The sequence below is a fragment of the Dipodomys merriami genome, unplaced genomic scaffold, assembly GCF_024711535.1.
Source record: "Dipodomys merriami isolate MVZ:Mamm:240054 unplaced genomic scaffold, mDipMer1.0.p SCAF_3, whole genome shotgun sequence".
Taxonomy (NCBI): Eukaryota; Metazoa; Chordata; class Mammalia; order Rodentia; family Heteromyidae; genus Dipodomys; species Dipodomys merriami.
This window is the reverse complement of record NW_027204492.1, coordinates 105,430,818-105,448,317: the sequence shown is the minus strand read 5'-3', so window position 1 is coordinate 105,448,317 and position 17,500 is coordinate 105,430,818. Positions and strand designations below refer to the sequence as shown.

Below are 17,500 nucleotides of genomic sequence, written 5' to 3'. Positions count from 1 at the left end.
TAATAGGTATGTGGAGGGAGAGCATGTATAAGGGGTCTAGAACTATGGGTTTGAAGGGTCTGATAGGAGAATATGTGACACATCTAAGGAATGGCCATTCAGCCAGTGTAGCATGAGATGAGTGAATGGAAGGGAAAGTCATAGGACGCAAGATGAGAAAGATGGAACGGAGGATACTTTCAGACCATAGAAGTCATTGTAAAGAATTTGATTTATGTTCTAGGGAAGATGGGAGATGTTGATGAGCTCTTGGTCCAAGCAGGGAAATTGTGAGAAATTGTTGAATTTTTGGATGCCTTCTGTTAGTTTTAGCTACTCAGATAATCTCTGTCCCCTCCCCCATGTTTTTATATGGAAAGAAAGGAGAAAAAGTTCCTTCCTGCGGTCTAATGATTCTGAATTGAACTTAGTGGCTGGCTGTTTGCATGTAAAATCTTGTCTTCAAGCCCTACATGATATAGTAATGTCCTTGCTCTTAACAGTCTTTTTTAGGGGGGTAAGTTTTGCTTGACTTCCAGCTCACGGTCCAGTCAACACCTTCCCTTACACACCCCACTAGCTGCACACACATAGAAGTTCTTTGAGAGTCATGGGACTCACAGCTGGAATGAATCATTGTCTTGAGTGTGTTCATCCATCTCCAGATGTGTTTTAAAGGGGTGGTAGGAAGTAATTAACAACTGCTGTGCTAATTTTTAATGTAAACATGTGCCTAAGTAGTTAGGGATGATAAGATAAAATTGCATACAAAAAGTGAGATATAAGCTATGATATGGTGTAGTTAATAAAAATAGAAATGTGTGAAGATGAGGCCCAAAGATCTTTTGCTTAGAATCTGGAGGATTCAGTACCTTCTACTCTCTTCCTATGTCGGTTTTTAGTACATAGTCCCAATGTTAGGAAAACTAGCTTTGTGTTAATTCTCCTCTGAAACAGAAGATTGAAATTGAATATTTAGAACAAAAGAATGTGTGGTTTGATGAGATGTCAGACCCTAGTTGAGTGGTACCAGGCTATGCCCTTCTTTTAGGGTACTCATAGATAAAAGAATAATCTGAGTATTAGCAGTATGTCCCATATTCTGTTCCTTGTTTTTCTCTGTGCCTTGTCTTTCAGTCTTTCCTCATTTGCATTCAGTTCCCTTGTAATGTAACAAGTGTTCTTAAAGAAATCAACAACCAGGCTGGGCACCAGCTTGTGCATGTAAGAACTCAGGAGGCTGAGATCTGAAGATCTCAGAAGCCAGCTCAGGAAGGAAAGTCCATGAAATTCTTACCTCCATTTAATCCCTAAAAAGCGAGAAGTGGATCTGTGGCTCAAGTGGTAGAGCACTAGCCATGAGCAAAAAAGCTCAGGGACAGTGCTCAGGCCCAGAGTTCAAGCCCCAGTGCTGGCACCAAAACATAAAAATAAAAATCACCAAGCAATGAAAATACAAGGGTAAGGAAAAACACAGAAAGAACTTTATCAATGATACAAAAAAAAAAAAAAAAAAAAAAAAAAAAACCTGTAGTTTCCGAACATCTTAAATAAGTAAGAAACTCAGAAATACTATAGTCAATTTGGTACTTTTCCCTGAAGAAAAGATCTGAAATTTCCTTGTTAAAATAAACATCAGAAGGGTTTTACAGCAGTGAGTAATGGTGAAGTAGATGTTGGAAGGTTATCTGAAATAGGAAGGAAAGTTGTAACAAACACCAAATGTGGGTGAGTATAGTTTGTAATACACACAGTGAACTGAGATCACTGTTTGGTATTTGAGGTGTACAAGTGTTTGTTCAATGTATCCTATGTGTCTTGGCTCAGCTAGGTGCAGTTTCCTACATGTATCTAATATTTTTTACAGGTAAAAATTATACATAAGCTTGAACCTTGCATTATGTTTAAATTTTCCCTGACATATCGAAGGCATTGGAATAAATTCTCCTTTTCAAAACAAATACTATAGCAAAACATTGTTTTGTCTTGATCATTAACTAGTACCCTGTTTTTCCTGTGTTATTGTTCTCTCATCATCATCATATACCAAGGCACTTTTATTTTTAGAAATATTGATTGGCTTCTCATTAACTAGAAAATTAAATGTATTAAGTATTTTCTACTTCCAGGATGTTGGCCTGGGATATAGGGACAGTAATGCTTTTGAAGCCATAGGCTTTGCTTCAATCTCAGACTAAGCATGGATATTTCAAGCAGACTGAAAGTTCTTATAAGTTGCCATATTTTACAGAATTATTGCATAAAATAAAGTTAGTATGGTAAGGCTCTTTGTTTTTGTTTCGTGGTACTGGGTTTAGGGCCAGAAAGCACACTTGAGCCACATCCTTAGCAGTAGGTAATCAGTTTTGATCCAGGTCTTAAATAAAGCTGTAAACATGGATTGTAGCATTTCAGTTCTAGGTGATGAAGAAAGATTATTTTCCCCTAACTTTCCAATGAAAAACAACTACAAAAACCTACACAAAATATACATAAAGTAGTAATATGAAGACTCTGACAAGTGAGTAATAGCAGAAAAATTAAAAACGAAGACCAGATTTTAAGTACTATCAAGCCAGCAATGTGTTTTCCATTTCCTCCATGAATGAAACACAACTTAAAATCAAGTTTGACCATCAGGCCACAGAGTTCCAAATCAAGTCGTAGCAAAGGGAATTCCTAACATCCAGGGACAATGTCTCCCATGGTTTTAACATTTTTTTTCTTCATCTTCTACTGTCTCAGTTCCCAAGTGGTTTTATAGTGGAAACAAAGCTACAAGTAAGAGCCAAAGCTCCGGGGTGTGTCCCCCTCCTATCCACTGGTCCTAATTGGAGCACACTCACAGAAGTATGTGGCAGAATTGAGTGAATAAAGACCCAGCTTTCTGACCAGAGGACTAAAAACAAGAGCTAGCTATGAGAAATTTTAAAGTATCTAGAAGATCACATAGAAGACCTCATGGAAAGTAACCCCCTAAAAGTTGTTTATGAACTCCTGGGCTTATGAAGAGAAAAGGTGTACTTCTAACTGGCAAATCAAAGATGTGAGAATTGAAATAAAGATCACCACTCAGGACCTAGGTTGACTACTAACTACTGCATGTATGTGAAACATTGAAATAGTACTTCAGTTATACCCAGGATTGAGTCCAGGGCCTTCTGTATACTGAACTCATAGTCTGTACCCCATTCTTACTGCAAATGTTTTGATGACTGAACTGACACTGGTGGCTGTTTGGAACTCATAGACTAATTCTAATGAGGTCAGTTGCCTGCTAAAATGAAAATATCAAACCGGGGTATAGCTCAGTGGCTAAGTATGTGCTTAGCACATGTGAGGTCCTGTGTTCAATCCCTAGCAGCACAAAAGAAAAAGAAAAGAAATTACCAACATTCTTCATAAGATTGAAACAAGACCCATCTTCTCATATTATTCACAATGTCCAGGATATGATCCAAATTATTCAATATTAAAAGAAGCAGAAACTCTCAATCAACACATCAAAAATGTCAATGCTAACACCACTGTTAGAATTATATGATGCACCGTAGCTATTATTCAAGTGTTTGAACAATTAATGGTGAAAACTTTTGAAACTAATGGAAAAAAGTAGAATGTCTCAGCAAAGAAATGGGAGGTATAAAGAAGAGCCAAATGAATACATTGTGTTCTTTCTTTCTTTTTTTGGCAGTATTTGGGTTTGAACTCGGCCTAGTACTTGCTAGACAAGCACTCTGCTACTTCAGCCATACTTCCAGCCCCAAATGAGTGTATTGATATCAAAAAACTACATAATCCAAACGAAGGCAAGAAAGAAGAAAGAAAAATAGAAGAAACAAACAAAACAAATCATAAAATGGTATATCAGTCCAAATGTATCAATGACCACAAAATGTAAATGATGTAAATGTTTGTAAATCAATTAAGAAACATTTTCAGAATGGATTTTTTTAATGATGGAAGTATATAAGCTGCCTTTAAAAAATGCACTTTAAGGGGGTTAAGCAAAGAATAATATAGACTGTAAATTTGATTATTCTATGCATGTATGTATTACAATGAGGCCTCTGTATGATTAATTTTTGCTAATAAAAATTATAAAATAAAGAAAAAAAGCATCTGACTTCAAATATGATATATATGTGGGTTAAAGGAAGAAAATACCAGCCAGATGTGGTCATTGTAATCCCAGTACTAGTGAGGCTGAAGCACAAAGATCATGAGTTTCAGGCCAACCTGGGCTACATAACAAGACTCAAAAATAGAAAAAAATATACCATGGAAACACTCATTTTAAAAAAGCAAATAAATGACTTGGTATAGAAAGGGATATTATCACTGGTAAAAGAACTAATTGACCAAGAAGCGTGAGCTATCTTAAAGTGTGTATGTACCTAACAATAGAGCTTTGGGATACCTGGAGCAAAACCTGGCAGAAGTAAAAGAAGATACAGATAATCCACAATTCTAGCACTTTTCTCTTGCTAATTGAAAGTAATACTGAGCACAGAATCAGCAAGGATATAGAAGGACAACTGAGTCTAACTGATATTTATAGAATACTTCACTCATACAACTTTTCAAGCACATGTGAAATATTCAACAATGTACATAGATCATATTCTGGGTCAGAAGACATGTTTTAATTAATTTGGAAGAAGATATACAAATTATATTCTTTAAACTGGAATAAAATTAGAATCAATGGAAAAAAGTTAACAAAATCTTCAACTTCTTGGAAATGAAGGAGCACATTTGTAAATAATTCACGGATTAGAGATGTCTTAAAGAAAAATGGAAGATATTTTGGGTAATTTTTTTTTTTTTTTGGTCAGTCATGGGGCTTGAACTCTGGGCCTGGGTGCTGTCCCTCAGCTCTTCAGCTTAAGGCTAGTGCTCTACCACTTGAGCCACAGCGCCACTTGGAAGATATTTTGAACTGACAGATACAGTATACCAAGAACTGAGAAATATAACAGATACTATGATTCATACTTGTAGTACAAAGTAGGCCAGTTACGAAGATTTTCACGCTCATGCTGTTTTTTGTTTACCATGGACACATAAAACCATTAAAATGCTCAAATAACAAGCATCAGTATGTATTCAACCACTTGATAAAATAAGTCAGTTAATTTTTCATGTAAATACTAAATAACTATGCTGTTACAAGCCAGGTGAATTAAGAGAGCAAGTTTAAAAAAAAAAAACAGCCAAGCAAGATTATGCAGTTAAAGCATTTGCTTAGAAAAAAGTTGATAGCATTAAATGTTTATATTAGAAAAATAGAATGGTCTCCAGTCAGTTATCTGAGTGTCCACCTTTCAGATAGAAGAAGAAAGCAAACAGAAGGAAGAAGATAGAAAAATACAAGGCTTAATCAATGAAATTGAAAGCAATGAAAATCAATGTAACCCAAATCTGGCTACTTTAAAAAGTCACTGAAGTTGATAAACTTCTAGCAAGACTTACATGCAAATAAAGTGAAGATACAAACTAACAATACCCAGAATGGTTCAATCTCAGACTAAAATGATACTAAGGGAATACTACATATCTTGATTCTTCAGACCACAATCTATGAAGCTCATCCAAGATGACTCACTGTTTTAGTATATATGCTAAATAAGTGGATTTCTAGTAGCAAAGACAAGCAAAAAGAAGAGTATAAAGTTGCAAGTAACCCTACACAATTTTAAGATTCAATATAAAGCTACAGTGGGGCTGAGTGCATGGCTCAGGTGGTAGAGAACCTGCCTAGCAAGTGTGAAGCCCTCCCTGAGTTCAAATCCCAGTCTGCAAAAAAAAAGGTTAGTAATCAACACAGAGTATTGGCAAAATGACAAGCACCTAGACCAATGGAAGAGAAAAGAAAGAATAGACATGATCAAGTATGGCTTTTTATTTTTTACAAATATACAGTAAGTGATTTTGGAAAATAAATTGACATCTATATAAAATTTTTAAATGTCCCTTTACCTAAAGTGTATATCTTATATAGGCCTAAATGTAAGATTAAAACTTTAAGAAGTGATATATTTAAAAAAATCTTCATGACCTATGGTTAGACAAATAGCTCTTAGACATGAGACTAAAACTATGATCTATAAAAGAAAATTGATGACCTGAATTTTATCAAGATTAAAAACCTTAGCTCCTTATAATTCAACCATCACAATCCAGGTTAAAAAATAATTGAACAGATATTTCATTATAAGATATAGAGGATAACAACCTTATGAAAAGATGTTTAACATTATTAGCATCGATGGATGCAAATTAAAACCATGACAAGATACCTCCCCAGATCTATCAGAATGAGGCAAATGTAAAGTACAGACTATATCAAATGCTATTGAGGATATAGAATTCTCACATTTTAATTATGAGAATATCAAACAATACTGCTACCTGGTAAGAAGAAGCAGTCGCTTATGAAAAGTAATATACACTAACCATCTGCCCCAAGAGAAATACAAACAGGTTCATATGAAAGCCTACACATGAGTTTTTGCAGCACCTGAATTCATAATATTCAGGTCAAATATTCTTCAGTGACTGAATGAATAAGCAACCTAATACTTTCTTACTGTAGTGTTGCTCAGCAATATAAAAGAATTAACAATATATCCAATAACTTGCATGAATGCCAAGTTAATGCTGTGGTTCTTGAAAATGTAGAACTATAATGATAGGGAACTGGGCACTGGCTTCCATGATTTACAGAATGGTATAACTACAGAGGCATCAAGAGAAAGTTCAGGAAGAGGACTGTTTTGTAGGCTGGTTTTGGTGGGTATTACATGTGTTAAGAATCTTAGAACTATACCTCTTTCCAGTAAATCCTATGGGGCAATAATTTTAATGTGAGACTTGTTTAATTGAACTTTTGTGGCCATTGAGAAAAAGCTGAAACTCTGCTTTCAGGTAAATCTCTAATACATGGGTCTATATGGAGACATGAAGCAAATATATTCCTTTTATACAAATTAGTTGGATGGATTAAATATCCAGCATCAAGATCATCACAATTGTTAAAGCCCCACATTAAACAAGGCACACCTAAATACATATGTCATTGGGTGCCCTGCTAAGCTTTTTGTCCCTAAATCCACAACAGAGGAAGTTCCAGCTATTAAAAAGTATCTTTTTAAGGAAATGAAGTTCCTGCCAAAGCTTATACCAATCCAACTGGATGGTATAGATTTGGGCAGCAGTTTCTGGGCACTCACAGAAGTTCTAAGCACACAAATAAGATTAAAGACTTGAAAACAGGGCAGTACTTAGGACAGAAAAATTCAATCTATGTGGTGTGGCTTTTGACAGCCATGGTGTTCAGGAACCTCTACAGTTGTATATGCAATATAGGATTCATTTCCCTACGGTTACTTTTACAGATTGAGGAGAGCATAGATAGCATCCTAGAAACGAGAGAATCTCCATTCTGACTTGCTTTTCTTTTACCACATGGTAGCCAGAGCTCTGGAACCCCCTTTTAAGCATTTCTTCCTATTGGTGAAGTGTAATCATTTAAAAACAAACAGACTTAAAAAAAAAAAAAGATCACGGTTTCTAAATTTTTGTAATAATAATTGAAAATGTAAATTAGTTTCAATCAAGTTCCTTTTGTTCTCCTGGTTTAAAATTACTGGTTGAGGTTATTTTACATTCACAAATGTTAAACAGTGTATCTGAGCAAGGTGAAATAGATTACAGTGGAGTCATTAGTGGGTGGGACCTCCTACAGGACTGCAGATGACTGAAGGCTCAGACTGCCTCCAAGGCCCTGCCTAACTCTGTTAGTCCTAAAGGCAAACGGTATTCCAATAAAGATGCTTTCTTTTCTATTTTGTTACAGTGGTTGTGATTATACACCATTTCATATTAGCCCCCAACAAATTCAAATCCTAATATTCAACGGCTAATTTCTCCATTTGCCTTTCTCTTGTCTTCACAATATTAAGTGGCATTATTTGGAGAACATAGAGCTCTAATCCTGATATTCTTGATACATATCAGGTTATTCTTTTTACTAGCATTAAAAAGTATTTGAAAATGGGCGTGGTAGAATACTCCTATGATTTAAATTTGGAATTTGGAAGCAGGAAGATTGTGAGTTCAAGGCCAGCTAGGGCTGCAGAGACAAACTGTGTCTCCAAGAAAATAAAGTGTTCAAAGCTACATTTATGGAAAAGGCATCAGACCTTGTTCAAAGACGTCCCTGGAGCATTTTGTCTTTTTACCTGTCTTTTTTTTAATACTCTATGAAAATTCATCTTTAAAAAAAGGATGTTTAAGAGCTACTTTCCTGGATAAATGACATTCAGAGATGAGAGCCTTAATTTTTAATCTGTTGTCTCCACTTTCCAACTTAGTTTTCCTCTTAAGTGTTAGGAATGAACCCAGGGTCTTGTGCATGCTAAGTACATGTACTACTGCTGAGCTACATGCCAGCCCCCTCTAATTTTTTTAAACTTACCAACAGCAACTGATTGATTCTACATTTTATCCAATATTGGAAGTGTTTATTGAACAACTACTTATATAACAGCAGTGTGGTTTGGACAGAGTATGTATTTGGTTGTTGTTCTTTTTTTCCTACTTTATCAGAAGAAAAACTACTGAGAAGTGAGGTGACCTAAGCGAGGGAAGATGAAAGTTAGAACATGGATTGTCTGCCACAAGGTAGTAGTGACTAATGTGTAAGGCCTTCAAGTAAGGAAGGTAGGTGGTAAAAATTAATTTGAAACAGACTTGCTGGAGCTCAAACTGAGGCTCTTCTGTTATAATCATCAGGATCACAGAAGTAGGCAAGAAAAATGTCAAAGAAACCAGCTTTCTCATGGCAATGCAACCTGGCAAATCAAGTAAGAAGCAGTATCCCATAGTCATGGGCACTAAGGAGGCATTAGCTGTTGGTCTTTGAACTTCATTCAAACCTCAGATAATGCATGGTAGGCCAGATAGAAAAATTAGCTGTGGAGCTGGGAATGTGGCTTAGTGGTAGAATGCTTGCGTAGTATGCATGAAGCCCTGGGTTCGATTCCTCAGTACCACATAAACAGAAAAGGCCGGAAGTGGTGCTGTGGCTTAACTCATAGAGTGCTAGCCTTGAGCACAGAGAGGCTCAGGGACAGTGCCCAGGCCCTGAGTTCAAGCCCCAGGACTGGCAAAAAAAAAAAAAAAAGGAAAAATTAGCTGTGAAATGAATCTACATCTGTTGAGGGTGGAATTAAGCCTATCTATCTCAGAAACTTGAGAACACATTTTTGTTTAATGGTGACGAAGCGTTGATGGGATACGTTATATGAAAGAGCATCCCGTGCTATAAGACCTCATGTGGGCAGCTGCATAACCCGGGAAGAGTTGTTGTTTTCCTGATTTTTCCAAATATCATTTCTTAACTCTGCAAAGCTTAAGACAATGAGTGTTTCCTTCTTTTTACATGAAGGTAACTGAAAGAGAATATATTTATGGCTATTTTATTCCAAGGAATGTGTTTTAGCCAACTTGTTTTTAAATGTTTCTGTAGAGTTTGGTTCTGTTCCCTGCTGAATATAGAAGACAACTCAGGTAAGATTTCATCAGGAAAGAGCAAACCTACTTTCTACTTAAACAAGTATCTAATACTGTAATTTCTAGTACACTCTAAAAAGAAAAGGTGAAGAAAAGTCGCCAAGTCATTTTTATCAGCTCTTGGTTTTGCATACTGAATGGATTTAGAGAAGAAATTACTGAATTATGCACGTATGAATATTGAAATCCTCCCATTTTTTTTACTGTCTTTAAATTATTCTTTGAAATTAGTTTGCTGACATCTGAAAAGTCCAACCTATTTCTGTACAGTAATTCTGAGATATCTGCCATGATTTTATAACTTAATTATGTTAATAGCTACCTGAATTACCTCTAGAAAGCCAAAATACTGAACTCCACTAAATGATCTCCTCCTTAGTACAAGAAGTTCCTCTTCTCTCTTCCTATGTTGCTAGTCCATGACCAAATATCCTAGCAGCCATGTTTAGATGTAGAACATACAGATTGATTTCATTTGCTGAGCTGGCTAGAAGGAGCTAAATCTTAACTAATGAAATAGAATGCTGAAAGCATAAAAATTAAATGTATTTATACCCACTGTCTTCTATTCCATTGTACCAATTTTAAAGATACAGGCATAAAATTATATCAGATTCTTGCATGTGCTTGTTTACATTTCAGGAAACTGATCAGAACAAGTGTTCATAGCAAATAGTAACAATACTCACTAACAATTATTTATCACTTGTATGCTAGGTACTATACTAGGTGTTTCCTACATATCATCTTACTCAGCCCCCCTAAGTATGCCTTGAAGTGGTAGTTCTTTGTAATGAAAGGGCTCAACGTTCTCGTTTTCAAAACTGATGAACACTACTTGACGTTCTGATAGTTATAGTCTAAATCCCGATGAAAACTTTCTAGGGTATGTACTTAAAAGACTTAGTGGTGGGGCTGGGAAGGTGGCTCAGTGGTAGAGTGCTTGCCTTGCATGCCTGAGGCCCTGGGTTTGATTCCTCAGCTCCACATAAGCAAAAAGAAAAAAGCCGGAAGTAGCGCTGTGGCTCGCGCTAGCCTTGAGTTGAAGAGCTGAGGGACAGCGCCCAGGCCCAGAGTTCAGGCCACACGACCGGACCCCCCCCCCCCAAAAAAAAAAAAAAGAGTTAGTGGTAAGCATAAACTTTATTCTCAGAACTGTTTTACCATCTTTCCACACCTAAGATTTTTTTTTTTTCGAATAAAGTTGAACAGAAATCATAAAATTAAACTGACAGAGATAGGGTCCCCAGTGTAGCAATGGTACACATTGGAACATTTCTCTATTTGGCTTAGTCAGACTGCCGTTGCAGCCTCTACCTCTGGCTCCCCAGATCTTTGCCCTCTTCTGTGGCCCTCTACTTCAACTGTGCTGTGTTGTCCTGTGATGGCCTGTGCACTGAATATGGCACCACCATATCCTTAACTGAGTGAGGGAGGTACCAGATGCATATGACTGGACCACCTCTGGCAAACAAAGCAAGTGTTTCCTGTTGAAATATAGCTACCAAAAGCCAGGTTAACACAGAACAACATAGTTGCAAGTGGGTGAATGAAAAGTGGCATAATAAAAAGATCAAGAGGCATCCATTTTTGGCTGTGCCTCTTACTACCTGCGTAGCCTAAGGCAAAACTCAGTAACCTCTTGGAAACTTAGCTTTTGGATTATAACATCAGGATGATTAGAATACAGTTCATATATTGAAGATCAACTGAGAACGAGTGTATTGAGATTAATCTGAAAACTAGAAAGTATTGATGACTTTTAGTCTATAATTCTACACATATGTCATTTGAGAAATATATTGATTTTTAAATAGCATGCATATATAGACTATTTTTTCTCATATAATCCAAGACCGCTATTTTATAACATGAAGTGAGATGTTTGACCATAAAAATCTGCAACCTACTTGATTCTATGAACAGTTATTCTCATTTTGACTCTACTCGTTTTCTTTGAGAGGTTTTCAAACTGACTAGAAGTACCTCCATTCACTGGCCAGATCTGGGATCATGAGCAGTTGAATATAACTTGATGAATGCTGTAAGAAAAGGAAATAATTCCAGTTGCTTCTGATCTTACAGAGCTCTTGTAAAGACATAATGCCTTAAAAAGCATCACATACTATGTAAAAGCAGGGGACATGAAATTTTGGTTTATTATAACCAGTTACCAATTACTTATTTAGTCATGGAATGGGCATAATGATGAAACTATTAGTAGTAATTGAAAATGAATATGGTCATCAGAGACCTCAGTGTAGTATCGGAACTAAAAGACACATAATTCTGGTGTGTGTGTGTGTATGTGTGTGTGTGTGTTTGTTTACAAACGTATGAGGGCACAAGCCTATAAATCCCATACTTCCAGAGGCACAGATAGAAGTATCTCAGGTTTCAAGCCAGGTTGGGATGTATGGTGAAACCATATCTTAGAACAACAAACAACAACATATATGTGTGTGTATAGATATACATACATATATATGATACATATGTATTCATACATATATGCACACACATATGTACATATAAGTCAAGAGAGTGGTGGATAAATAGAAATACCCACGTTTAACCAGGTTGCAGAAGATGTACCTACACCAAACTCTAAGCTTATAGGATCTCACAATGTTTCCCTCCTGTTTTCCAATGGAGATCTAGCTTGTAGAAGAATACCTGGCATATAGTAGGTTCTCAGTTGGATGAATGAACAATTGTCTGTCTGATGAGTACAGCTGACTTGGACTAACATCGTGTTTTGTGGGTCAGAATAACAACCTTCTCCTATTTCACCATCAGGGGCAAAAGTCATTCTGAGACGTCACCTAACCAAGAGTTCACCTTAACCTCTAGGTCAGATTAAATGGTTACATTTTCATCATAAATGTTAGTTCAATTTATTTACAAATAGCCATGTGTATTACTTTTAGTAACTGTTGTTATGTCCTCATTATAAACCATTAGAGACCAGTTATTATTTTTTAAAAAAACTAGCCATTCATAACCAGGTGTCATTTTGCCGTGTGTGTGTGTGTGTGTGTGTGTGTGTGTGTGTGTGTGTGTGTGTGTGTGTGTGTGTGTGTGTGTGTGTGTGTGTGTGTGTGTGTGTGTGTGTGTGTGTGTGTGTGTGTGTAGGTGAGATAAGAAAAACTAGAGACATTTTAATAAATACATATATTTGGTCAAATTTATCAAGGAAATAGGGGGCTACTTTTACAGCTAAGAAAGCAAAATAAAGTTTGAAGTTTTCTATCTAGTTTTTACCTAGACAGAAATCCTAGAAATTACCTATTCCAGGAAACTTTTTTCCCCAATAAGATTTCATGTAGAACTTGCATGAGAAAAACAATAAATGATCAATACTTTTTATAACATGTTACCTCTATAACATTTTTTTCAAGTCCTTCAGTGGAACCTCAGTTGATATGTTGAAGTCTTAAATGTCTTGAAAGTTGGCATATAGGCCAGGTGCTGGTGGCTCACACCTGTAATCCTAGGTACTAAGGAGGCTGAGATCTGAGGATCATGGTTCAAAGCCAACCAGGGTAGGAAAGTTCATGAGACTCTTATCTCCTCTAAAATACTCAGAAAATTTTCTTTGTAGTATTGATAAATCCTTATGTAAGCTAGGAAACAATTTTTTTTTTTTTTGGTCGGTTGTGGGGCTTGAACTCTGGGCCTGGGCGCTGTCCCTCAGCTCTTCAGCTCAAGGCGAGCGCTCTACCACTTGAGCTACAGCGCCACTTCCGGTTTTCTGGTGGTTTTTTGGAGATAGGAGTCTCACGGTCTCTCCTGCCCAGGCTGGCTTTGAACCGCGATTCTCAGATCTCAGCCTCCTGAGTAGCTAGGATTACAGGCGTGAGCCACCAGCGCCCGGCCAATTTTTTCTTTTTAACATGAGGGCCAACCTAGAAATAGGACTTTCCAAAAGAAAACCTTTTAAGTGGGGGCAGTAAATTCAAGGAAAAGTCCTACAACTGTCCCCAGACCCAGTGAAGACCCTCTGGCCATATTTGGATATTTCAGCATTTGCAGTAGTAAAGCCAGCCCTGTCTGCTCAAATGGAAATTGCCATGTGCAGAATGACTTGATAGAAAATGGTGTACATTCTATATAATCTTGTAGCAGCAGAATGCGACCAGTGGCACTTCCCCTAAAAAAAATAAATTACCCGAAATTTGCAACACATTCATATTCAATTTCATCACAGCAGATGCTCATTAGTATGTTGTTATTAATTGGTATTCACTTTAGGTTTTGTTTAAAATGAAGATAATAATTAGGTTTTAATTGCTGCATCATTCTGGGGGGGTTGTCTGTGGGGAGAGGAAAAGAGTGAAATGAAGTATTGAAATATTTCCTAATGCTTATTCAGCAACGTGTATTGCCAAAGAATTTGAAAAAAAAACTAAATTTCATCCTTACAAAAAAAAAATGGGATTCTGAAATGAAGAAATTACTGTGTGTTTTTTAAAAGACCATCGTTATCAAGAACTTGCTGTAAATTGTCTACTTGATGGACATACTGAACAGATGATAATGTGCACCACCATTCTTTCTAATCAAATTACCAAAAAAGACTTCTTGGAAAAGTAACCCTCACAAGCGGCTGATTAATGAAGTGGTGGCAATGTTTTGTATTAGAACTAATTGAAGTAATCCAAATAAGTTATTTCTGTAGCCTATGGAAATAATTTCCTTTGCAAAGAAGTACAGTGGAGTTGGCAAACCAGTATTTTTTTTCACCCTCTGTTATTCCATATTTGCAAAATAGCAAAGTTAATAGTTAGTGTAAATAAGATGAGTAGACAACTAAATAATTTAATTGAGTAGTCAGAAAAATAAGAAAGCTTATCTAAACCTTTTCATAATCAAGACTGATTATTTTTTAATTGTTATTATAATGATGATGCACTGAGGGGCTGCAATTATGTAAGTCAGATAAAGAGTCCATTTCTTTTTGGACAATCTCACCCCTTCCCTTGCTCTCTCCCAGTTTCCCTCCCATCCCCATACACAAGTTGTGTAGTTCATTTTCTACATAGTCTCTAGTAACCACCAGTGCTGTATTTTTTCACCCTTTGTCTCTCCATTTCTGTGCCTCCCCTTACACTCCCAAAGACATATAAACAAAAAGAAAGAAAATAGCAACAGCTAAAAAGAAAAAAATCCTCTTTTTTTTTTTCCATTTCCTGGAATCCCTTTGTATGATCAGATGCACATAGGCATTGTGCTTTTGTGTGACTCATAATTTATTTAAGACCTAAAGGTTTAGAGTAATTGAGAGGGACTAGGATTCTAAAAATACCTTTAGTGAACCATCAGAGGAATAGCAGTTTTTAATGCAGTCATCAAAACGGGGGTATTTTTGTTCAAGACTTTAAGCATATTCCAAGACAAGGCTTTCTAGAGCATCTGCAGTAGGCATGGTATTATGTTTGATTCTGTAACCAAGTACGAATACCAACCTTCCCAAAGCTTATAATCTGATTGGGAAGAGTATTACATCTGTCATGTATCATATATTGGATGTCATTCGATTTGGTGTTATGATCCTGGTATCCCACACCTGGGCATATATCCGAAGGAATGTAAGTCAGCAGACCATAGAGATACATGTACATGCCCATGTTTGTTGAATCAGTATTCACAGTAGTGATTCGCAATGAAATAAGACTGGGCATTCAAGATAAAGAAGATGAAGTATGTATACATGATTCACTATCATTTAATCATAAAGAGGATTTCATTTAGGTCATTTCAGGAAAATGGATGAACTCTTAAGTAAGCAGGTTCAGAAAGACAAATCACATTTTTCTTTCATAGGCAGAATCTAGACCTAAAAATACATATATGATAATCCCATCTTATTTTGAGATTTTTTTAAATTTTTTGTCAGTTATGGGGCTTGAACTTGGCCAAGGCACTATCCTCATTTTCTTTTGCGCAAGGCTAATGTTCTACCACTTTGAGCCACAGCCCCACTTCTAGTTTTCTGATTGGTTATTGTAATTAAGACTGACAAACTTTCCTACCCAGGCTAGCTTTGAACCTTGATCCTCATATCCCAACCTTCTGAATAGCTGGGATTATAGGCATGGCCTTGTTTCTAGATTTTACATGAAGTTTTGGCCAGGTGTGGTAAAAGTAAGTAAATCCTACATGGCTATTACTCAGCTCAGTTGGTGCAGAGAAGTCCTAAGTCTCAAGGAGACCTTGGAACTATATACTTCTGAATACTAAGGGTATGCTGTGTGTGCCCACTCACATAATATGAATGTAAATATAGGACTATTTGGGAAAGGTAGAGTAGGAAGGATAGTAGAGAAGGAAAGGACTGATATGGGATAGCTGTATTAGAAGTACATTATATCTAGATATGAAAATAGCATTAATAAAGCCCACTATAAACCATAAAAGTAGTGAGAGGGTAGTATTTGGAAGGCTGAGATCTGAGGATTACAGTTTGAAGCCTGCCCAGGCAGGCAAGTCTATGAAACTTATCTCCACTCAAAACTGCTCCCACTAGAAGTAGCACTGTGGCTCAAGTGGTAGAGCACTAACCTTAAGCAAAAAGCAGCTCAGGGACAGCGCCTAGGCCCTGAGTTCATGCCCCAGGATTCAGACACACACACACAAAAGTTTTAGTCAATGCTGAATTATCTGTGCTCTTAGGAGAACGATGCTGGTTCATTGTCAAAATACTCTGAGGCTACATTTCAGGCTTTTCAGCCAACTCTTCTTCCTGACTTGATAGTGTTAAGACTTAACCCAAATGTGTTGGACTTGTGTGAGAATAAACAAGTTGGTGATGTGAGGGGAGGCAGACCTTTCATGATTTAGGTTATGCAAGGAAGATAACTTGAGGTTTTGCTGTGACCATCTCAAGGATCATGAGCCCAACTCCTCATACTTCAAGGAGTTTCATTCAGAAGCAAGTTATGCTTTTGTGGGACTTAAAGTGGTGCTTTAGTCATTTTCTTTTGCTTTGGAGAAAGAGAATTTGGGAACAGAAAGAGGCTGCTTACATTCCTATGTAAAGTCTTGGAACACTAAAGTAAAGGCCTGTCTCATTAGACCAGCCCAAAAGAAAGTTGGTTGAAAGTCAATACTACAACCATTTTAGACAAGTTTGGCAGTACCTACTATAGCTGAACATGTACTTGCCCTACTCCTGGGGGTTACAATCAACAGGAGTGTGTCCACACCTGATTTAAAGAGTGCCACTAGACTATTCACTGCAGCACTAAGTCTCCTAAATGTCTGTTATCCATAGAATGACTGAAAGCTTTTTTTGTTATTGATGTCAGTTGTAGAGCTTGGACTCAGGGCCTAGGTTCTGTCCCTGAGCTCTTTTGCTCAAGACTAGTGCTCTACCACAATTATCCACAGCTGCACTTTGGTTTTCCGGTGGTTAATTGGAGATAAGAGTCTTGTGGGCTTTCCCGCCAAGGCTAGCTTTGAACCATGATCCTCAGATCTCATTTTCCTCAGTGGCAAGGATTACAGGTGTGAGCCACCAGCATCCGGCTATTTTTTTAAGGCAAATAAATCTATTGTTACCTCGGAGAAGACTGGAATCACTGGAAAGGAAATAAGGGGGTGGGGCCTACTCTGGCACTGCTCTGCTTCTCTGGGTGTTCCCGCAGAGATGTATTTATTTTGTTCATTGAGTTTTACACCTACAATTTGTACAGTTTGTGTGTGTACAGTTCAGTAAAAAATTACCCACAAGAAAGTGGAGGTCAGAGGTGGGTTCATGTGGTAGAGTGTTTGCCTCACCAGCACAAGGTCTTGAGTTCAAACCCCATACTGCCCACCTCCCCCAAAATACAAATCAAGCTTAACACAGCCCTGTATTTTATGTAACAGTATATGCTAGCCTTATCTTGAAATAGCTTGCTTAAACAAGCAAGCATCTGCTTCGAAAGATTCTCAAGAA

The 17,500-nt window shown here is 37.0% G+C and overlaps 1 protein-coding gene across 4 annotated transcripts in view; it reads left to right on the top strand.

Annotated features, from left to right (window-relative positions):
• The window catches only part of Pola1 (DNA polymerase alpha 1, catalytic subunit), a 308,468-nt gene that overhangs the window by 212,167 nt on the left and 78,801 nt on the right, over positions 1-17,500 (top strand). The window contains exon 36 of one of the 4 annotated variants that reach the window (XM_070040690.1): positions 3,674-4,040. The exons of the other annotated variants lie outside the window; for them this stretch is intronic. Within the exon in view, the coding sequence (XP_069896791.1) occupies positions 3,674-3,697 (24 nt within the window). The 3' untranslated portion in view covers positions 3,698-4,040. Of the gene's footprint in view, positions 1-3,673; positions 4,041-17,500 lie in introns of those variants that run through there. 4 annotated transcript variants of the gene reach the window in all.